The 23,744-nt window shown below is 43.3% G+C and overlaps 1 protein-coding gene across 1 annotated transcript in view; it reads left to right on the top strand.

Annotated features, from left to right (window-relative positions):
• Nucleotides 1–23,432, top strand: part of unc-45 (unc-45 myosin chaperone) — a 40,712-nt gene extending 17,280 nt beyond the window's left edge. Inside the window, exons 14-20 of the mRNA XM_075689180.1 lie at nt 2,852–2,967; nt 4,308–4,374; nt 10,056–10,169; nt 11,836–11,951; nt 12,951–13,068; nt 16,187–16,333; nt 23,051–23,432. Of these exons, the coding sequence (XP_075545295.1) occupies nt 2,852–2,967; nt 4,308–4,374; nt 10,056–10,169; nt 11,836–11,951; nt 12,951–13,068; nt 16,187–16,333; nt 23,051–23,338 (966 nt within the window). The 3' untranslated portion in view covers nt 23,339–23,432. The remainder of the gene's footprint in view (nt 1–2,851; nt 2,968–4,307; nt 4,375–10,055; nt 10,170–11,835; nt 11,952–12,950; nt 13,069–16,186; nt 16,334–23,050) is intronic.
• The last annotated feature ends 312 nt before the right edge of the window (nt 23,433–23,744 follow it).

The following is a 23,744-nucleotide window of genomic DNA, read 5'->3' as shown; positions in this document are numbered from 1 at the left end:
GTTGCAATTGCATGCTGCTGCACTCTCTTTGTATTTGCTGATAGTACTGCAGATTGGTTGAGTTCAGTGTACTGAAAGAACATAAAAATGGAAACATTTACTTGCAGCACATGTAAAAGAGAACTAATCATAATTAGTTATGGCATGTACAGCCTGTTTAAATGATTCAGAGACCAGCCAGTTGCCAGTTTTATTAAGTGACTGTCCCAATGGTGGGAATGCTGTACCCATGGTGCCCAACTGCACCGACTAGAATTTGTTGCTCCAAGCTGCTCCAAAAGGGTCTTTTTTACTTAAATTGTGCCTCTGCTGCACCACGACGTAGTTTTGGCAGTGTGAAAATTGGGAAGTTACCACGAAAATATACATATCGTGACACCACTGCATTCATTGGCCGCATTCATTCATGGTGTTGCAGCCAGGAATACTGCTGCTGTGGCAGCCAACACAATAGAATTGATTCCTATTTTTTATGTGCCAACCATGAGGCCAGCGTGAGGCTAGAATAAGTTGGGTTGTCATGCTGGCTTTGCTATTGCATGATCAATATAGTAGTTTTATGCATCGAGGGCTGATGTGCAATGGCCCTCTGTAGACAAGAAGGTAAACGGTATGCACCGTACCTATTCCTGTTGCTTGCTTGCAACTTTATTCGCTGCACTGTATTACTTTACTTCGAGATAATTTGAGGTTGGTTGAAATTAGCATCGAGCATTATAATCACGTGCACTGTGATCGAGTACTAGACTGTAATTTATGCTCCTTGTCAACTATGTCTTTAGTAAAGCTTGTGGTAAAAAAATGGAACGCAAACAAGCAAGTGGCCCAGCCTATACACACACGTTCCCCTGTGAGCGGATATCAGTGGTGAAATAATGAACATTACGTGCTTGCACCGCTGATTATGGCTCATAAAGCAAAATCGGAATGTGCAGGATAGCAAACCTATGAAATTGTCATTCTTTAAAAAGGAAAAAAAAAGAGAAATTTGGGCTGCGCTTGTAAATTACCTACCTAAATAACAAAAGAGCCCCTCTTGCAGTAGAAAGAGGCTTGCTAAGCCAGAAAAAATGCAAAAACGAAATGATGGCGACCTCGTCTTGCGGTTCCCATGCCACCTTGGCGTAACGTCATAGGCTTTGACTCCAACTGCTCAGGCCTGTTCAATCCCACAAGAGCAGAAGGCTGTACTCAGCAAATTTCAAGAACCTTTACTGGCCCACAACAGCCCAAATATGAAAAGGAACTATGAAATCTGTGACATCACGCTGGCACTGGTGTTTCTGCTAAAACTTTAATAAAGGGAGCTGGGACCTTCATTTGCTCAACTAATTACTGTGCAATTGAAGGAAATTGAGTTATCAAAGAATCTTTCATTAAAATAAACTGATTTAGTGTTCCTTTTGATAGTGTCCCTCTAATGTCCCTTGTGTGATTTTGTGTAGTGCCACCGGTAAAATGTTAAAGGGTCCCTAACCAGGCCACATAGCAAATTTCTGTTATATGTTGGAAGTTATGTGCCCTCTAGGGAGCACTCTACTGCAATAATTTTTCAAATTGGTTCTTTACTAGCTGAGATAGAAATATTTCAAGTGCTGCGAATCCATGATTTCAGGAGGCGAGCATCACTACCAACAGAGACAATCTCTCCACTTGCCCCTGTCTAGCCTCTGCAAGCGAAATTCCTTTTCTGCATTCTCCCATACTGGAGCTGGAGGATCGCATGATGCATGTCGCTGGCTCTGGCTTCTTTTCTTTTTTGCTCTCGCTCTCTCTACTTTTTTTCTGTGCGGCGCACTTCCAGTGATGGTCTCACAAGCAAGCTGTTAAGTTTGTCTCATTTCCGCACAGTGCACAATTTTGGACGCTGTGCACGAGAACACCTAACTAGTAATATGAGTCAGGGCTACACTAACACTGAGGCAGATACGAGCAAAACACAGAGCATGATCGCGTGCTGGTCAACATGGTATAAAATGACATAGTTTCGTTCTCTGCATGTGCAACTGCACAACATGGGGACAAGCAGGCGAAATGGAAGTTGCATCTCTCTTGCTCTGGCACGAAGTAAAACATGGACACACAGACATTCAGTTTGTAGGTTTTATTATTTCTCTAAACTTTAATTCATCTATTGGAGCAACAGATGAGACATATAACTGCTGTTGCCTTGAATAATTCTTGAAGTCCCGTGTAACTGTGAGGGACTTCACAGTACTGCAAACTACATTAGGCGCACTTATGTGATTGACGTCGACTCTCCGGCTGGGAGCACAGTGCCTGGAGGAAGAGGGCATAGAGCGTTTGGTTTTAAATTTCAGCACTTTTCGCAGTACGTAGCGGTGTAGTACTTTGCAGGCATGATCATTATCGCGCATTGTATGCACTGCGCTTGTTAGTTCAAAACGGCCAGACCTGGTGAGGGCCCCTTTAAGGTAGACTCACTGCTGCTATGGAGGTAGGTGGCCGTCAATCACTTATTTGCTCCTAGTTTGATTATGTAAACTAAAAAGAACAATACAATTCATTTTTCTGTGTGCAATTTCGTGGTAACCTCACACCTGCTCCAAACAGCGTTAGTTGCTCGAAAAGTAGATTTTGCTTGCTCTAATGACTGCTCCAAAATGCTGAAGGGCATTCCCACCACTGCTGTCCTTTGCTTTGTGTAGTAGGCTTTACATGTGTGTAGCTTTAGGTCTATGCAATATTTAGGTTGTTATGCTGCATTGAGAAATGGTATAGTACTAAAATGTGCGACTTTATAACAGTTGCTGTACACATCTTGTAAGTGTGCTCAAGTGTTTATGTGCTGTCAAAATCTGTGACCGCCATGGCCTTTTACTACTTATAGGACTCCAAGGAACATGTCGACAAGCGCACGAAAATTCTTGCCGAGTCAGGTGTCACCGTGGCACTCGTGGCCCTGTCATCAACAGAAAGCAAGAACAGTCGGGAAATGATTGCCAGGTAGAGCACCTTTTTGTCAGGCTTAAAATTCATCCCCCATGTTGTAACTAACACAAAGGTTAATTGCTGAAACTGAGTTAGCTAAGCTGAAGTTAGCTAAAATAGTAGAATAGTTTTTCATTCCAGGATGATGTTGATTTGGTGCCTTTGTTGAGATTCAATACAAGCTGGAAGAAAGCACATGGAAAGATTAAACGTCACCATTGGGATGTAACAAGCTCCCATGCAATTTGTGCTGCTTTAGTGACTGGACTACATAAAAACGATCAGCGTCAACTTCTCAAGCTCATAAAGTGTTTGCACATGTGGCAAAAAGCTGCTGCTGCTGGAAAAAAAGAAAGAAAAAAAAAGAAAAAGAAAGGGAATTTCTTGGTTGTTTGTTTGATTTCTTATGTACACCATGTAGGACTACAGAACATTGTCAAAGATCTTGTAATGCTGTTATGTGACATGGCAGGTTATTTCACAGGCTCAAGAGGCACTTAGGCTCAGGCATTTTGCCAAAGGCAAATGCATCACAATTTCGGCTTGTATGTTTGGTCAAGAGCAGGTGTTAACGAGAAAGAAATGCACGGAAAATAGTGTTGTTGATCTCTTCATTATCTCTAATATTTTTGCAGCTGGTGCAGCCTAAATATTGTCATGTGGTAGTGACGGTGAAGAAGGCAGCAAAACTGTGAATGACGAAACTAGCATTTTATTGGGCAAACCTGTGCCCTCAAAAGCAAGTTGCACTCAAAGAACAATGATAGCGGCAAACACAATCGGCAATTGGCGAAAGTCTGATGTGCCGATCAAGCGTGTCGACTTTTATACACTTGTCATCGGAGGTTCCAGAGTAATTGCTGGTGCCCGCGTGTCTTCCAGAAAGTTCTACACCATTCACGTCGTACATACATAAAACCAGATTACACAAGGTTCGCTGACAACAGACAGCAAATAAAACCATCGATAGTATTCGAGAAACTTTCGATATATGCAGGCACGTCCTGCACTGCGTGATAACATTTGTTAGGTGGTGAAAAGTAGTCACCTGAAAAAGATAAATAAGTGTATGTGTCAATATTTAGAAGTGCGGAGCTTAGTAACTGGAAGTAAAAATATTGCTGTGTAAGCTTTGCCAGCTGCAAATTGCCTTGGAGTGATCATCTCACATATTCTGTGATTATTTTCACTTTTTTTCTTTGGTTTTGTTAATCTGATTAATTTTCAAAATTTTTTAATGCTTGCAGATGTTGCATGCCATCATGTTTTTAACGTGTAGCATGTCTCTTGAAGAGGGAATGTGAACATATGCTGAATGACCGAAGAATTTATCATCTTTCATTATTTCTCTTCAGGATATTCAATGCAATATGTGAGCATCAGGAACTCCGTGGCCATGTTGTTCAGCAAGGGGGGGCGAAGGTAAGGCAAATGGTGCACTGCTTTATTTAAGTCATGGAAGGCTGCTTGAGAATGTGAAGCAAGAAATACATTAAGTATGTATTATAGTTACTACGAGACAGTGAATGGGCTGTCACTGTCGGTTGGACGAAGATGACGGCGACGGAAGTGGCCAGAGCCACGCGCAAGAGCTTTGCATCAGTCGCCGCTGCTTGAGGCTGTTGTAACCTTGTGTATAGTAATAATTTGTAAATACACATTATCCCCGTAACATATTTTTTGGTGGAGGTGCTGGGTAAACCTGATGTTGTGCTGGCTTCATCAACCAAGCACGGAACTTCAAACTGGTCGCAATCTTGGTTGCTCTGCGGTGACCACCGAAGTGACAACGGTGCAGCAGCCACCGGCTCCTGTGATTCTGTTACACCCACGAGACCCGGGAACCTTTTCTGGCATGGATGGCTTGGACGTCGAAGAGTGGATCGAAATGTATGAGCGCATCAGCGACCGCAACATTTGGGACCCCACACCAATGTTAACCAATGTGATTTTCTACCTGAAAGGAACGGCACCTGCGTGATAACAGACACATGAAGATCGTACAAGTTGGGACGCTTGCAAGGTGAAGCTGTGGGAGTTGTTCGGCAAGCTATTTGGCTGTCAGCAGGCCGCTAAAATATAGCTGGGATCTTGCGTCCAGCCAACCACTGAATCGTACATTTTGTACATACAGGACGTACTGGGCCTTTGTCGAAAAGCTGGCACAAAAATGACCGAAGCTGACAAGATTTCACACATATTGAAGGGAATAGCTGACGACATGTTTAATCTACTTGTATTCAAGGACTGTACGACGGTCGATGTCATAGTTAAGGAATGTCTATGTTTTGAACAAGCGAAGAGCCGCCACATCACCCGCCAGTTCCTTCGGCTGCCTAACACCACTGCCACATCATCCTGCGAGGACCCACTAATGTCTGCGCAGTCTATATCGTCAGACGATGTGCACTGTCCACTGCAAACTCGAAGCAATAACTCTTACGGCCATCCCTCCAAATGTTGAGTCAGCCAACCTGTCCACTGTGTCGCTCATACAAGCAGTCGTCCGTCAGGAGTTTGCGAACCTGGGTTTATCATCCGCCGTCTGTTCCATCCGTGCACCTGAACGTACTCCTGCAAATGCCACCCAGAATCAGGATTACCCTTCGCGCTACAAAAACCCTGCTGACTGGAGAATGGCAGACGACTGACCCATATGTTTCAGCTGCTCACGTGTTGGACACATTGCCTGTCACTGCCACAGTAGCTGGTCATTGCCTTCAGGCTGGACCACTGGATCTTGGTGTCGTACTGGAGGCAACGTTCGACGTTTTTCTCCTCGTTCTGACCCACATGCTTCCGATGCCGCCGTTCCACACTCCAGGTTTAGCTGCTCATTGGCCCCACAAGACTCTAACGCCAATCTCTATCATCAATCTCTATCGCCACAACCATACTGGTCCTTGTCCCCTGCACGCCTGGCACCTATGCTCCAGAAAACTAAGCCGTGCAGCTCCCGGAGGTGATGCTGCATCAGTGATCCAATACGAAAATCCTCTGTTGACTGTACCTATGCACTGAAACCTTCTGGACATTCAAATGGATGATGTTACCATTATGGCCCTCATAGACACTGGAGCACAGATTTCAATAATGAGCACTGCTCTCTGCAGTCAGCTCTGCAAGGTTGTTATGGCTGCTATTCAGAACGCACTACGAGTCGCTGATGGCAGCACATCTGCTGTTCTTGGAATGTGCACTGCCCGAGTGTGCATTGCTGGCCATCAGACTACTTTACCACTCTACCACTTTAAAGTCATGCCTTTCGGTCTTTGCAATGTGCCGGCTGCATTCGAGTGCGTGATGGATTTGCGTCTTCGTGGCTTGAAATGGCCAACCAGCTTGTGCTACCTTGACGATTTCATTGCTTTTTCGCCAACGTTTGACAGCCATCTTCAGCGTCTCTCCAAGATTCTCGAGGTATTCCGCATGCCGGCTTCCAGCTCAACGCCTCAAAATTATGTTTTGGACGTCGTGAAATAACAGTACTTGGCCGTCTCATCAACGTAGCGGGTGTCCAGCCCGATCCTGAAAAAGATTGTGCCATGAAGATTTTTCCTGTCCGTTGTTTGGCTAAAGACGTACAAAGCTTCATTGGATTGTGCTCTTATTTCCACCGTTTCATCAGTAATTTCGCTGACATTGCACCTCCCCTTAACTGCGCTTCTCAACACAGACGTTGCTTTTACATGGGGCTCACCCCAAGCTGCTGTCTTTTCGGCACTTATCGATGCCCTCACGACTTCTTCTATTTTAGCGCATTTTGATCCAGTTGCGCCGACAGAACTTTGCGCAGATGCCAGCGGCCATGGAATCGGTGCCGTCATCGCTCAGCGTCAGGGCAGACACAACTGCGTTATTGCTTAAGCTAGCCTCTTGTCTGTTCTGGAAAAGAATTACCCAATCACAGAACGGAAGTGTCTTGCTCTTGTCTGGGCTGTCGCCAAATTTCGTCCCTACCTGTTTGGCCACACCTTTACCATCATAACTGATCATCATGTCCTCTGTTGGCTTTCTTCGCTCAAAGACCCTACAGGCTGCCTTGGTCGTTGGGCTCTTCACCTGCAAGAATACTCGTTTTCGGTAGTACACAAGTCTGGTCAGCTTCATAAAGATGCCGATTGCCTGTCATGGCATCCCGTGGATGCCCATGATGTTCCTGAGCAAGGCACCGACGCCTGCGTCTTGTTTATCTCGGACCTCATTAATATACGGGACGAACAACGCTGCGACTCGGCTTTACATTCTATCATCGACAGTCTTAGATCTGCCACACCTGACCCTTCACTCCACTTGTTCAGCCTTCACGACAGCACCTTATACTGCCTTAGTGCCACAAGACATCGAACGGGATGTTACTGTTGGTCGGACGAAGACGACGATGACGAAGTGGCCAGAGGCACGCGCAAAAAGCCTTGCATGAGTTGCCGCTGCTTGTGGCTGTTATCACCTTGTATAGTAATATAGCGATAATTTGTAAATATATGTTATCCCCATAACAGTATAGTAGCAGAATGCCAATTTCTCATCATGCTAATATAGTGCTTTACACATATGTTCTGGTTGCATCAAATGTGCAGATAATTTAAGGTTCAGAATTCTCAGCTTGTTAGGTGCTCTCAAAGCTCTTGCGCATTTTGTTGCATTTATGTGACTCTCATATGTTTTTCTTTACTTGTTCCTCTCTCTTTTGTGCTGGGTACCAAGCAAAAGATGTCCTTTTCTTCCCAAGTTTCTTTTTGGCCTCCCGAGCTTTTCCGTTACCATTTTCTTGCGTTTGTAATCCTACTCCTGCTTGAAACTTGTGCCTCACTTATAACTTGTGTTGTCAGGATTTCTTTTCTTTTCGAATGTTTCTAAAAACATCCAAGGTGTTGCCTTTGTGTAAGAGAGACTAGACGGGCTGCAAACACATGCAAGGTGACTCTATCAATAAACAGCAGTGACACTCACCCTTACAAAACTTTGTACAGCCTAGGAGTTACATCGAGTAAAGAATATTTATTTATTTATTTATTCAATATACCTTACAGGCCCGAAGAATGGGCATTGGGTAAGGGAAGCTTCAAAAATTTTACATAGTATGTAGAACATACAATTATACAGAACATAAAATGCTTTGTTAATAATAATAATACAAGGAATAATCAAGTTTACACAAACTCTAATATCCTCAGATTGAAAAAGAAAAAAAGAAAGACATACAAGAAGCAACACAGACAAGAAGTTATTTAAAGTAAGAAATGAATGTTTATGTCGTGATGGAATTTTTCTTTGTTAGCTTCAGCTACCAGGATATCGGGAAGGCCGTTCCACGAGCGTATGACACGTGGAAGCGCAGATGAGTTAAAAGAGTCTGTTTTACCATAGATGCGCGTGAAAGAAAGATGATTATGCAATTTTCATTATGGATCATTATAGCACAAGACTCCTGAGGCAATTGTGGAAACTACTGAGAGTTCACTAAGCTATCCTGCTATAAACAGAAAAACCAACAGAGGTCACAACCAGATAAAGAATTCAACAGTTATCTATGGTGATGACCTATGGATGAAGTTCAATTTAGGAAGGCACCAGGAGATTGATGCAGGGGTCGGGAAGCATCAGCCAATTACATGCGTGCGTGAGCACAGGCTTGGCTGTTACCTTGCCATTTAAAAGCAGTCACAGCCAGATGTTGCCATGCCTATTCGAAGGCATGCTGTGATCAAATGAAAACTCTTTGGGTCCAGGCCCAGTCATCCGGCACACCACTTTTCTTTGCCCTGTTGCCCTGCTTCTGGAAAGCAGTCAAGGCCGTGCAGAATGCAGCCTGCTACAAGATGACGCTAGGCTGTCAGGAATAGCAGAGCTGGCAAGGTAGAGGCCTTGTGAGCCTGGGTCCAAACTGTGGTCAAGCTACCATCCACCCGCCTTCCCTTGATTGAACGGCCAACATATTCTCGTCACCTTGAGCGTTCTCTCTTTGTCTCTTTCTTCACCAAAGGCACACCTTAGATCTCGCCAATGGGTGCTTTGTTTTTGCTGTTAACTTGTTCACTGCGGCGGGGGTCATGAGTGCGTTATGGCAGTCATTCCCACTATGCAGCTGTGCAGGGCATTCCTGCAGTGCGCATGCAACATCTGTACTAGGAATCGATGGAGAGAAAAGATTCTTGTTGCTTCCGATATAACGTGTCGTGGCACCATCTCTTTGCACCTTGAGAAAGCTTTAAAGGAGCACAACTCCTTGGTGACTCACTGGGGAGGGGGGCATGATGCACCACAGGAATATGTCACGTGACCTACCGGTGGGTCGTCATGAACAAGAATCAAGACATCAGAAGGTGCTACTGCCGTAGACGTGTTTATGTGCTCTGCAGACTCCCGCTAATTCTTATAGTGGGTCGTTGTCATGGTCTTCTATTGCCTCTGGCTCTCCGAGACACCATGCTCGCTCATTTCATACATAACACAACCCTTAAAATAAGCAGGGAGGTAGGACTCGATCTTTATATCTCACACATAACTGCTTACAACAGCATTGAAGCCACTATAAAAGCAATCTAAATCAATTTTGGCATAAAAGAAAGTTCTGAAAGCAGTTTTATGTCAAAACATCGCCACTATCCCTGTTGCTTCCTTCTGGCAGGGTGCTGCCACTGTACAGCAATGTAGAGCACGCTTGTACAACAGAAATTTTACTATGAGGCTTCATGGCAACAAAAATTTTGACGTAGGGCATGAATTTACTGTAATGCATCCCATTTTGCCATTACACCATACCCGTAGGCACAATTCGACCACTTTTAGTCGTCTTTCAGACTGTCGTCATTCTCTTCTTCAAATTTTGTAACAATATATAATCAGCATGCTGGCGTTATACATATTGCCCTTAAATTTTTGTTTTGGTTTTATGTGTAAGAAATGGTGGTATTTCTCTCTAGCATGCTGCAGCGTAGGTAACGGAAATCCTGTATGCAGACCTTTACCTAGCCCATGTCTAACAATATGCCATGCGTTTGTTACTTGTTTGTATCATCATATGGTTGCATTTACTGTTGAGTGCAGTGCATCAAAAAAAGTAGACAGACTTGCTTATCTTAGTGTTGTTTTCTATGCAGGTGCTGCTCAAGCTTGCTCTGGAAAACACACCTAATGGAAAAATGATAGCGGCGCAGGCATTGGCTCGGCTCGGAATCACCATTAATCCTGAGGTTGCTTTCCCTGGTCAGAGGGTAAGCCACACTTGTTTTGGTTGCTTGATGTCAGAACTTTACACATTCATGGTGTTGTCAGCAAGGAGGGATGAAGACGAAAGGGAAAATTGTGATCCATGCCTGCTGTAGCATGAAGGCCACAAAGGAAACCCAAACGGCTTTTTCAGTTTCATTCTACAGCTTTCTTCTATAGTCAAGGTGGATGACAATTTTCCCTTTCGTGTTCCTCCCTTCACCTTCAGTGCCATTATTGTTTTCACTCTCTATTTCATTGCCTGAAGCCAAGACATGATGTCAGTGCCATGAGTGAGGCTGGGATGTCTTTATGATTGCTATCGCAATAAAGGGTATTAACGAGCTTTGTGGCAACTGTCAGAATAAAATGCATTGAAATAACATTTCCCTCCCTTAACCCTTTCGCTGTCGGACCTTTCTGGCCGTGACGCACCCCCAGTGTCGGCTTGGTTTCAGGGAACGAGCATAACAGGGAATGAACATAGCAATTTATTTTTGATTATGATTGGTATACAAATAACATTGTCAATGCAATTATGCACATTTCAGTGTTCTGCAGCTGTTGTTAGTAAACATCATCATCATCATCAGCCTGACTATAAAATCCGTTCAACATCCGAATCTGACAATGTGGAACCCTCTTCCTCGCATGCGACTCTGTCCGAGTCCAAATCCGAGCTCGGCTCGTATTCTGAATCGGAAGAGCCACCGCTCCAATGAGCAGACGTAGGTCCCGCGCGCCTCAGCTATTCGAAAGTAACCGCTTGAGGAAGGATGCGCTTTCAGTCGCCAGCACAACGGAGAGAAATGGGACGTTGTGTGATCAAGAAGACAGAGGAAGGTGGAAAAAGGCTAAAACAAAGTTCGAAGGGCATTACGTTTACTGCTGCAAGTCGGAAGCGAGGGTGCAGCGAGAGAGTGAAAGCAGCAATCGAGTCACTCTTTTCGGAGAGGCAACGGCATGTGCGCCTGAACTTGACGCGCCGTAGCAGGCACACCTACAGAAGAAAAATAAAAACCTTCAAACCAGCGGAGATGGCAGAACAACCCTTGAACCCATAACCACACACGCGCGACGCATGATCCAGCGAACGCGGAGCCACCGCGCCACTCAGCAAAGAGAAAGTGGGGAGTGGCAGTCGCACCGTACTCTTCAATACATGGACTAACACAGGTCGAGGCGAATATACGATCTTGTAGAAAGAGTCAACAGATGGCGTGGCCAATCCAGGAGCGCCAGCTTTGCGCTCAGGCGCGAAATTTTGAACGCACGATAGAGAACGTACCGGTACGTGAGTGACACTGTGGGGGGGAAGTGTGATGACGTACCGGTACGTCTGTGACAGCGAAAGGGTTAAAAGAGGGATTCAAGTGAGGCCTGTGAACTAAGATTCTTTTTTGCTTCTTTTTGCCCCCGTTTTTAAAAAATTTTCAGTCATCATTATGCAATAAAGCAAGTGTTTTCTCAGACGATATGGCTGCAGCATCGTTATATACACTGTGGTAATGACAAGCAGTTCACGTATTGGTAAACTGTGACTGGCAACAATCAATCAGTGACTCATGTCAACACTACAGTTGATGCATTTGGCACACATGCTGCATGCTTCTAACCAGTGCTAAATGGAAGTTTGTTGCGATGTTAGGCATTGCCACTTTTCTTGTGCAGGCTGTCGAGGTGGTGCGACCCCTTTTGTCCTTGCTGCACCCAGAATGCTCAGCTTTGCAAGGCTTTGAAGCCCTGATGGCACTCACAAATCTCGCGACAGTCAGTGAGAGTGTCAGGTAAGCTTTGCAATTAAAACTGGCTTTTCCAGCTATATAGCTCTTGTTCCTGTGATTTTTGTTCACCTTGTGTTTGTCTGTTGAAAAGGGGCCAAAGGACAAGTGGCTGAATCTATATTGCAGCCACAGCCAAACTAGAGAGCCTGGTCAGCAGCTAGAGATGCATTAGCAAAATTATGATTAGGTTCTAAATGGCTGTTCTTTTTTTTTTTTTTTTGTGATCTTGACTTGGCTGTGTCCTTCTGGGAAATGTGTTGGGGCCCATTGCCAATCTGATTGTATTGTTAGTGAAAGCTGGTGCACTCCATGTGTGTTGAATGCCCTCACCTACAGCATATGAAGGAAGCATAAAAATGTTATGGGGGCCGCAAGCCACTTGTTTGAGATTCTTGAACATGTACCCTAGAACACACTTAACCTAGAGCAGAAGCATACTGCTGTCATGAGCACTGCAGGCTGACCCTATAGCTTCATAAGCTGTGTTAGGAGTATTACTAGGAGCCTAGGATATTTTGCAGCCTATAAAAGGCCCTAGGAATGCTTGGCTCTAGCAAATTCAGTGACCAAGTGAACAGACCAGTGCATGTGAACTGCATGCACAACCAGCGGGAAGCGCATGAACCGTGTGGTAGGCTTGTTATCAAACAATTTTGCAATTCATGTTCCTGTATCCCCTTACAAAATGTGAGTGCTCTCCTTAGTGAGGACAACCATGCTGTTTTGACTGGTTTTGTTGTGTTCAGTGGCATTTTATCTTGTGTCAAAACAGACAGCTGTAGAAGATAATGAACATATGAGTAAAAGCTTTTCAAAAAGGACAAAACTTTTGTCACTGCCTTATGCTTCTTAGTCCTAGATTGAGTAATATGGGATATATTTACGGATATGTCTCCGTGGAGCTTTAGTATGGCGAGAGGGAAAACTACTGTTGCATTGATGTGATGGGGCGTAGGAATGTGGTGGAATCTCCTGACACAAACCCATGTTGCATCTCCAAAGGGCCCGCATGATCAAGGACGAAGGCATTACAACAATAGAGAACTATTGCTACGAAGACCATGTCATGCTCAAACGAGCTGGTGTCCAGTGCATCCTGAATTTGATGCAAAGTGAAGAGGCAAGTCAGTTGTATCACTATGCAAATTATTTGTTCACATGGTATTGAGTCATGTGATTTCTCTGTGTGCATGCGCATTGTCACTAAGAAGTGGCAGCTTTGAATGCTAGACAGTTTAGAGTAGAACTCCCCGAGATATTTCATTGTTTACACTGCACATATCAAAGTTGCAAACAGCATTTGGTGCTTGCACTGGGCATGCTATTTTTAATATATACAGTCAACGACCGATAATTCGGACTCCATGAGGAACATAAGTCCGAAATATTGTATGTCCGAAAAAAAAAAACGAATATGTCCAAAAAAGATCACTTTATTTACTTTGTAAGGCCCCTGTGCAAAGAACAAGTGCTTGATGCATTGCTGCATGCACTTCCGCACATGTGCAACCAAGTGGGCCTGTATTTCTGCCAGTTTTGAGTTGTGCTGTAGGCCAATGCAAGGACTGCAAAGGCTTGAGCCAGATCCGCATGTGAAGGCTCCGGAGTACACAACACGTAATCATCAGAGTCAGAGTCGCTGCTTGATGGTGGGAGAACTTACTCAATTATTTCGTCATCATTCAATTTGGCACACGACGAAACCGCGATCTCAACGTCTGCAAAGTCTTCAAACGTAACGGTGGTAGGAATCGGCATACTGCAGCCTAGTAGGTCATCAATGATGCCCACATTTGAGCTCGTTGTGGTAGGCGGCAGTTCAGCCTCTTCAATTGCGGAGTCAGGCTCATTGGGACTACGAGGGCACCGTTGGTGCCATTTGACGCGGCCTGTCTATAATGTCACGAGAAAGACTTCTTGGAGCCAGCAGAGCTCTGTCTGGAATGCAAACAAGCACAAAATGGCAGAACGCCGTTTGTGAGGCAAACTCAACAAACAGAATCACGATAGCGAAACAAGCACGGGGGGGGTGCCGGAATAGGATGTGATGATTGCGATGCTGATGTGACTTCGTAATTCAGGCAAAGCCTCCAAGATCAGCACTAACATTTAAATCTCTGAGGCATAAAGCAGGCACCAAGGCTAGGCCTCAGAGACTACCATCTAGCGTGTAATATCTGAGGCCGTACTTGATGTCCCCGCAAAGTTGCCAGAGGAGATAATGGCGGCAGAGTCAGCGTACGCTACAGCCACGGACGGAGTCCGTATAATTGAATGTAGGGCTGGCAGCTGTCCAAAATATCGGTCGTCTTTACACATTAAGTCTATGGGGCCATTGGCGGTGCCGCGAAGCTGTCCGAATCGGTCCAGCAAAGCAGCTTGCATGGGAGCGCCACATTAGCCGTATGACCATGGCGTCAATGTGAATGTGTAGGCAGTGTTGGTGTTGAATCATTAGAACAGCCAGCAAACAAACCCCTAGCGCTTTCTATGAAGGGTATGAAAACTTGCTTATACAGCTTTGTTGTCTTTGATGTCTCAGTTTTTTGGATTGACATAAATCTATGTAGGATTATTTAATTTTTTTCTCATATCATGTATATCACGAAGATCAAATGCTAGATTAGTTGTGTTCTATAGATCAGTTGTCAAAACTGATAGTTTTATAGGCTAAGAACAGCAATGTTTCACTGCTGCCAGTCAAGTAGACGGAAATGACTATACATACATCTAAAGCCATGCATTGTATGTTGACTGGTATTGTTGATTACACCAATATTTTAAATTGAAGTTAGCAGTGAAGTTCATGTAAGCACACTATTTAAAAGTGATATCATTCTAACTTGCTGTTCGATAACATGTGCCCTACATGAGTAAGTCAGAGCAGAACAGAGTGATCTTTGAACCATTTTGCTTCAAAAGAGAGGAGTATCATTGCATTATATATTGCTGGTTCCATTGTTATCATAACGAAAGCAATGGAGTAATGAGGTGAAAACAAATGCATGCATGGTAACCATCCTGCTTGGTAAGTTTTCTGCCAGATGCAGCCTGTAATGTCAGTTGTAGTTTGGCATTTGTGGCAACTACGTCTACTTTTTGCATCCCACTTGATTTTGCGCTAGCAATGTGTTCTGTAAATCAATCAGCCAACAAGCTCATCTAAGTTGCATTCTTTCGAGCACTGTTGCATTACAGCCATTCTGTCTCTTTGTGCAGTATTGGGCGTGACACATCCATCCCACTAGAAGTGCTTCATCCTCTGCACTTGCTCACTGTCATTGGTTTCTCTCGTGTATATCCTCAGTTCAATCTCAAATGCTCACGTGTAAATGACATGGACGGTGGCCATTTTATGGTTGCCCTGCACTGTGTTCAGTGTGAAAGTCCAGCCAGATAGTATGTATTCCTTGTAGAAGCAGGAACTTTGATCCTGAGAGTAACGACAACAGAAATCAACCCATAACTTGGGGATGCATCGCTTGCTCGTGCTCTTCCACCAACTGAAGCCATCCAGCGCCAGCCAGCTAACATGGAGACGTACAAAAACTGCAAGGAATGTTACAACAGCAAAACACAGCAGAAAAGAATAATTTTAGTGCAAGGCATGCAACGTTCCCACTGTTTCACATCGAGGAACTGCTTTGCTGTATGGCACGCTCAACTGTAGGGCTTCTAGTTAAATTCTTGTGGCACAAGTAGTTTTCAAAGAAACATTTTGACTTCTTCACAGATGGTGGCTGCTAGGAGCGAAACATTTTGTATATTTCATTAAGTTCTTTTACATATGTTTCTTTCAAGGTAGAAGCTTATCTTTACAGGTTTTGTTCAATTTTATTCCACAATCTTGCGTTCGGCAATTAATTTTATGATGTAAATCTTATTAATAAATGTTGTATGCCTGAAAAGCGGATTCATTCAGCTTTTTTTCATGTATACTGCATAAAAAATTAATTGAATTATAATGCATGCTAGCGAGTAAAGAAAATAACTGATTAATTACAAAACTACCAAAAATGTAGTCATTAGAAGTAATTAATTACATGTAAATTGTTTGGTACAAGTCCGTTGCTCACATCTGCTTCTGAGGCCCTGTTTTATGAAGCATTATTAGAATAACAATGTGCTTTATTTTTTAAAGATTACTCATGTACCTGAAAGTGAGTGCTTAACTGCATTGTGTGTATACTGTGCCTCTTTTTTTAAAACCCACACCTTATAATCGGTATATTTGACAGGTGGTCAAGATATATGAGAAAGGTGATCGAGTAAAGTATCTGACGTTATGCCTTGAGGATGAAGACTACGATACAGCCTTAGCTGCTGCGGGAGCTTTGGCCATGCTTACATCGGTCAGCACTGATGCCTGTCGTAAAGTGATCGAGGTAAGTCAGCCATACAGTGGGCCAGATTATGTCAGGCTATTCGCTATGATCGCAAATGGCATTGTGAATATGATTTCATAGATTCATCAAAAGTGTCGCTTGCAGTGTTCTCAGTTGTTTCTGTATAACTTGCAGTGTTGTTGTTTGTTAAACTGTTCTAGAAAAATGAGACATCTGGAGCAAGCAGCTCAGCACAGTAACTTGCTGTCATGATTCTAAAAACAAGTTTCCAATGCAGGTGGCAATCATTGGAAAGCTTTTTCAGGTCACCATTTCAAATTAATTTGCTTGCTAAAAATATCAATGTACCTCTAGTAGTACAGGCTGACCTCTCGAATTTTATCTCAAAATGAATCTCCCTCTCTCTCTCTCTTACCCACAGCATTTGGATACTTGTTTTAGGTATGCAATGAGTTCAAGTTTTGTTGCCAGACGCACGTGCTCACTTCTTTTGCAATACCACTTCAAACTTCTCTTTTACTCAGAAAATAACTTCTGCTGTAATCTCAAAATATGTCCACTGCTATAAGTGCTGAAACCACAGGAATGTGGCAACTTTAACATTTTCACTCGCGCCTATAGGAACTGATCAATTTCATTGACAGTTTATCCACAAGCTGTTAAATATTTGTTTTAATTGTTCTACTAGAAACATCATACGCCATCTGAAATCACAACTGAACTTTAACTTTTTGTCAGATTTCACCATTTTAAAAGGCAGATTGGGAAGTCTGGAAAAGTAAAATTTTCGCTTAAGGTATCGTCAAAGCTGGCCTCCAGTGCTCCTAGCACTTTTTCAATAACACGACACGTAATTGGCACTTTTGTTGGCTCAACAACATAATTTTTTTAAGGATAGCAGCAGTGAAGACACAAAAGTTTCTCTCAAGTTGTCTAATTTTCCAATACGATGTCTAGGCTGTTTTAATTACATCTCGAACAATGGTAGTTGCTCGTGAATGCCTGTTATTTTCATAATTGCATTGTGCTAACATAAAGTGCAATTGTATTTTTCCCACTGTAGGTTGCTGTTATCCATCAGCATTTCGACAGAGTGCGTAATAATTATTAAGAGCAGTTCTTCCCCATCCTGTGGGGTTTCCACTCGCACAAGTGCAAGCGCGCACAGTTGATTTCAGGCTGATCTTCGACAGAACCTTGACTAGCAGTCCAATCTCTCACATTTTGAACACAGGCTCTGCAGGAATGCCTATTCATTACTGTACAATATCGTGCAACACTTCACGTTACCGTACGGCACTACACAAGGCCCCAAGCAAAGCATGTGGAGGCTCCAGAGCCACGTGAATGTACACTAGACCACCTTGCTTGCACATGACAGCTGATCGAACGTGATAATCAAGTGTGAGGAAGCTTCTGCATGCTTCCCTGACCTGACAAACCATTGCTTTGCGAGCCTAAAGATTGCAGTAAGAGATGAACCAGGTGCACGCTGCCATGAGTAAACACAAATACTCCCTGTAGAGTAGGACCTTATATGTTTTCAAATTTGCGAAGTTACTGCTTTCCCGCATAGCATGGGCATACTATGGCTAGTATTGACGGCAACAAATCTTCATAATAATTTTGTTCTCATGATCTGACTTACAATAGTTGGGACCTAGGAGCCAGATGCATATTTTGTATATTTCAAAATTTTTTTTTTTTACTTTTGGTACTTATTTAAAAGAAAAGCAAATGATCATTTTCATTTGTGTTCCTTGACATGCTTCTTTGGTGTTTCCCATAATAATTCTCAAAAACTGTCTGAGCAATTAATAATCCTTTAAATTAATTCAAAACACCAGTGATAGGGCTATAATTTTATTAATTGCAATATGCGCTGCAACTACTATGTCCTGAAATAAAATGTTAAAACATAAGAACACCGAAAATAAGCACATTTCTAGTGGCAACGAAACAGTTAACGAACTTTCTCTGTGCACAAAGGGCCTAAGTACTGTGTGAAAATGCTTCAGTATCCATGTCATTGCATGGTATGTGGCAGTGTGGTTTAAGCATGAAGTGCAAAACGGGAAGGTTAGCATTCATTTTACCCGCTAATAATTTACCATATCCTCTGAAAGAAAAATCTCCCATTTAAAACTGACTTGCCATAACTAGCACTTCAGTTTACTGTCTCTTTAAGAACACGATGTTGTGGCTGTGTGTGCTTTGTTGCTTCTGGTCATGTTGCATACCGGGTGTCCTAGCTTATGCAGAACAAGCAAAAAAAAATTTTTTTAAATTAAAGTATTCTGTGTGAATGAAACCAACATCATTGTTAGCAACTTCCTGGTGAAGCCACTAGAAACAAACTTTCTAATTTTCAATTACAGTATACTCTCTAAGGGAATGGAATTTCAAAGAACTAAAGAAGTGGCTTCCATTTATCAGGAGTTCCTTGTACAGAGGGATTGAGGTCACAAGTACACAGGATGCTCTTTTAGAGGGGTAATGAGATACCCCTCGAGCTAGGTGAAAAAATACACATTCCACAGGTAGCATACACTGCTGTGAAAATCCTAGACAAATTTTTCACTCGTGCGTGGTGTGTGGGGCTCACAAGCGGGTTGCGAAGTCACCTTTTTCTCAAATACGCTGTTCAACAGAAACCTTTTTGTCACCCCTTTTCGGGGCTGCCATATTTCATGATATAGCAGATTCCCATACACGGCTGCTATTGGCCAATAGCTGATGTCCATCCAGAAGTGTGAGCCGGCTATTGTCTGTTCACTCGGCTTTGCTCACTTATGTAGGAATGAAGCTTTGGCCACACTCCTTATCGGGGTGTCGTAGCCATCGGCTCTTTCTAATTCCAATTAGCGTGGAACACTCAACTAGCCTCAGACATCGCAAGACTTAAGCCGGGACCACGCATACGCTATGCCTGCCGCACCTCACAATGAATAAATGTTAGCATCTCCAAGGAATGTGTGCCAATGTATGCTCATTCCCGGATGCTTCTGGCTAGATGTGCCTCTTAATGAGCTTTGTATTGAGCACTACAAAGTGTGCAATCTGGATTTGCCTACTATTGGTGCAGTACAAAGCCAGTCCGCACCATGTAGCATGGATGGGCTGGAGCGCGCGACCACTCACTTGAGCCCACAGCGCACTTACAGTTGCATGTAGACGCACTTTGGTGCATTGCATAAATATAGCGGCAGCCGCAGAGTGATGTGACGAGCCCGCCCACCGTAACATTGTAAACGGGGTGTCGCCGCTCTATCACCACCAGCACTCCTTCGGAATGGAGGACATTGAGAGTGAATGGGAAAGGTAAATACTGCCGCTTGAAGTATCTATGCTTGTACTAGGTCTTCTTGAAAAAAATATTTCGGTAATATATTTGTGGGGGGCGTTCAAAGGCGTTTTTGAGGCTTCACAGAAATGTGCTTTAGGGCCTCTTAAAGGGGCAGATAATAGGTGTTGCAGATCTGATTACAAGGCTGCTTCTTACAAAGTTTCTACATCAGAGCAGCCACTCACTGGAGCTACCGGCACAAAATGTAATTATGTATTTAAAAAAATTAATGTAGTCAAGTAAATAACTGTTTGAGTGAAGCAACCACTCTCGATGTCACCAATAACTTTTGTCTCCATCTCCAGCATGAGCACATTGTACAGGCGTTTCTATGCTGCCATCAGAAATGCAAAGTAAACATAGTTCACCAACATTGCCAACACAGAGGTACAATAGCCAGCCACAACTGCAGCAGAGCAACACTGACCATGGCATCAACAACAGCAGCCAGCAAGAGCTGCCTTGGTAGGGTGTCCGGATGGTACTGCTATCGACTTCCATTAATTAGATCCTGACGGGAATGGCAAAATCGATCGAATTATCCGGAGGTTCGAATTAATCAAGATGCAGAAAAAACACCAAAACTGATTCATCTGGCAGTATTTCCCCAATTCTAACATGCTCGCGTGCGCTCGATTTTTTAGCAAGAAAAATTGTTGCACAACAGTGGCTGGTTTTCTAAAGTCAGCTTCGCCACACTGGTTTTTTAAGCCACGTTCGCCACATTTCATTAGTGTTACGCGGCAAAGTATGCAAACGTTGCAAAGGAAATTTTGATTTCGCATCTGATTATTTCTATCGATTGCACTGCGCAGGCAATTTTTGGTCAAATTTTTCTTAAAAAGAAAGGCCTGTGTTAGAATCTGCTAAATACCGTAATCAAACACTGTGAGCTACGATTATTGCTTGAAAATCTTCCTAGGGCGTGCCGAAAATAGGCATTTTCTACTAACGATGATGTGTGCTCAATGCATTCACTCTCCCTTAAAGGGACTGACAACCAATGTTTAAGCACCTAGTTCTTTGTGGTGCAATGCAAAGCTCGCCCTCAGTAGTGTTTACAGCTGCAGTGGCTACTTCCAAAAGCGTGTGGATATTTTGTAAACAGAATTTTTCGATCTGAGCAGCCTCTAAAAAAAGTAAGAGTCCCTCCTCCAGCAACACAGGGAAGTGAGAGTGATGCCGATAGCCTGCCTCGCAAGTTGTGAAAGCTGCCCATCGTTTTGCTTTCGCAGGAGTGAGCCCAACTGTGGTTAAGCACCTGCATATTGACCTTTTCAGCAACAGCTTTTGAAAATGAAAAGCTGGTACAAGACGTTCGCATTGTTATACATACATTTATAATTTTTGCGCCGCATCTTTCTCTAAGTACACGCCTGTGTCATGACTGTCGGGGCCTTGTCGTCGTTATTCTGTATATAGATGAGCCAAGGCGACTCATTGAAAAAGAAGGCGAAGGCAGAGCCACTTTTCTGCTCACTGCAAACGAAGGCCTATCTGTACATTGTAAGCTATAAAAAGTTATAACAGAAAAAAGTCTACTGCATTTGAATATTAATAAAAAGACACTAATAGAAGCTCACGTGATAGACCTGTTATGCATCTTCATGTTTTTGCCATGTGGGGTGCGAAAGGTCATTTTTTGCGACTATTGTGAAGAATATAAAACTATAAATCCATGTTTGATGTTTGATGAGAGAAACATGGCTTGTTTTAATCTATACAATAGGTAATCTTTCTATCCGCGGGGTTAATCTCGATTCATGTTCTGAGCGGTTGTCTGTCCCTTTAAGCTTTGCCAAGACAGACGCTGCCACTAAAGAAGAAGCTATCAGGATCACCATAGGGGTCAGGCGCGTGCTTCCTGACTGGTCAAGCTTGAATTATTCAGTGAAGGCCAATTTTAGGATTGAAATAAAATTTTATCCCATGGAAATGCATGGGCACTGGCCGGGGTCGAATTAACTGGAGTCCAATTAATGAAAGTCTGTTATATTGTGGACATTGTCAAATTGTCATCTTGTCAGCTCCAATTAGCCCAGTAGGGTGTTGCGGCCTCTCTGATTGGATCAAAATGTCGCCATTACAGAATTCGACAATATTATGGAATTTAACCATTTTCAGAATAGCACTCCTAGTTTTGGCGAGAATACTTGAAGAGGAAAGACAGGAAAGGAGTGAAGAGTGATGAGTGTTGCGATGCTGCAGAGATAGACCACTCAGTTTCATTTTCCGTAACATTTTTCGTTATGCTACCTTGAGTTGGAAAATATGTGATTCTGTTTAAGGAACTTTTTTTTTCATTGCCTTAGTGCAAAACCAACCAACCATAAGGCTGTTGTTCTACTTAAGTCGCAATTATATTTAAGTAATTTCCGTTTACTAAGATTGCACTGTATAAACTTTACGGCCAGTGTCAATGCAAGATTTGCAGAGTGCATTTGAAAACATCGCTCTCGAATGTTTGTGATGTGTTACTGTTTGTGTAGTACCTTTTTCCTTGCTTTGGAGAACGTCCCTGAAACCTTTAATAAGCCGCTACAGCTTGCTGCTTGAGCACCATAGCGGCTTTTGTTTAAAGTGGAAAAAAAACATGTTTTGAATAAGGGAGCTGGTCATTAGCAGTTGAAAGCGATGTTTTCATATGGTGCCCTACAAACCTTGTATTCACATTATAGCCATAAAGTTAATAATTAAAAGGTTAATTTATTACTAATCACTCTATTGGTAAGAAGACAAAAGGTACTGGTGGCTTGCTTAGGAGGCTGCTAACAACATGCAAGGGACATTCCGAAAGTAAGTTTCAGCATTTTTTTGAAAGAGAAGATGACACACTAGGTGAAACAAAAAATCGCCATAAGAATCCACACCCGTTGCTGATTCAACAATGTAAGGAGTGTCAACAGAGGAGGAACGACGCATGTGTAGAGTGCCGAAGACGAGAGAGTAACAGCAGACTGATGTGCCCGGGGTTATTCGAGTGCAGTCATGATGACAGACAGACGTGTGCTGACAACGTGGTCACCAATGGAAGTGCGTGCTGTTATCTGGTATGAATGGGCACCTGTTCCCCGCATTGGAAGCCGCACTCTTGGGACGTCACTTCTTTGCATCGCAGGGCACTCAGTTTTACCAGAGTGGTTTCTTCAAACTGATTTCACGCTATGACGGATGTCTCAATGTTGGTGGTGACTATGTGGAAAAATAGTGCTACAGCTCATGATGCCATGGTGTATTATTCTTGGCAATAAAGTTTCTGTGCGAAAATAAATGACGAAACTTACTTTTGGAATGCCCCTCATAGTTGGTTTTCTCCACACAGATGGCTTAGCCCCCTTTTTTTTAGGTTTCTCCATGCTACCTGAGGCACTTGGTGTGCTATGTGACACTTGCGAAAAATACACGTGCAGGTTAAGGACTGGGCTGACATTTTTGGCAGCCTGGCCGCTCACAAGGACGAAGGCCTCCAGCACCGTGGCCTTTATATCCTGCACAATCTAGTGCACTCCACACGAGAAGTGGCCGAGAAGCTCGTTGACTCCAAGGTACTGGAGGTCCTTCTGGCCATCACCCAGATTGAAGGGACGGCCAGCAGCGAGAAGGCACAGAAACTGGCACAGGAGACGCTCAAGAAGGCCGAGGAGTGGAAACTTATTGAGAAGTCTGAGCAGCCTGATGGCGACGACGACGTTCAGTAAAATGTTAGGTGGCGGAATGATGCCCGAGCAGACGGCGCACTATATGGGGGGCACTGAAGAAACGAGACAATAAACCTGTTTTTATGCTGCTTTATGAAGTGACCACTTGGTTGTTTTTTCTAACTGTGCTTGAGTCTCTCTTGACTTGTTTAATGTGAGACTGTTGCAGTTCATCTGAAGTTGCCACAGTACAATCGAATGCAGAACAGTAGTAGTCTAACATTTCAGTAAAACCTCGTTATAGCACAGTTGCATCCGGCACAAAAATACCTTCATTGTATCTGATGTTTGTTATAAATAGATACCATATTAGTTATATACTGATATCAGTCTGGAAATATTGTTTCTTTGTTATATTTGATAATTTATCATATCTGTTTTTTTTATTGAGGTTGGGCTGCAGTAC

The sequence above is a fragment of the Dermacentor variabilis genome, chromosome 4, assembly GCF_050947875.1.
Source record: "Dermacentor variabilis isolate Ectoservices chromosome 4, ASM5094787v1, whole genome shotgun sequence".
NCBI lineage: Eukaryota > Metazoa > Arthropoda > Arachnida > Ixodida > Ixodidae > Dermacentor > Dermacentor variabilis.
This window is presented reverse-complemented; position numbering and strand designations above follow the sequence as displayed.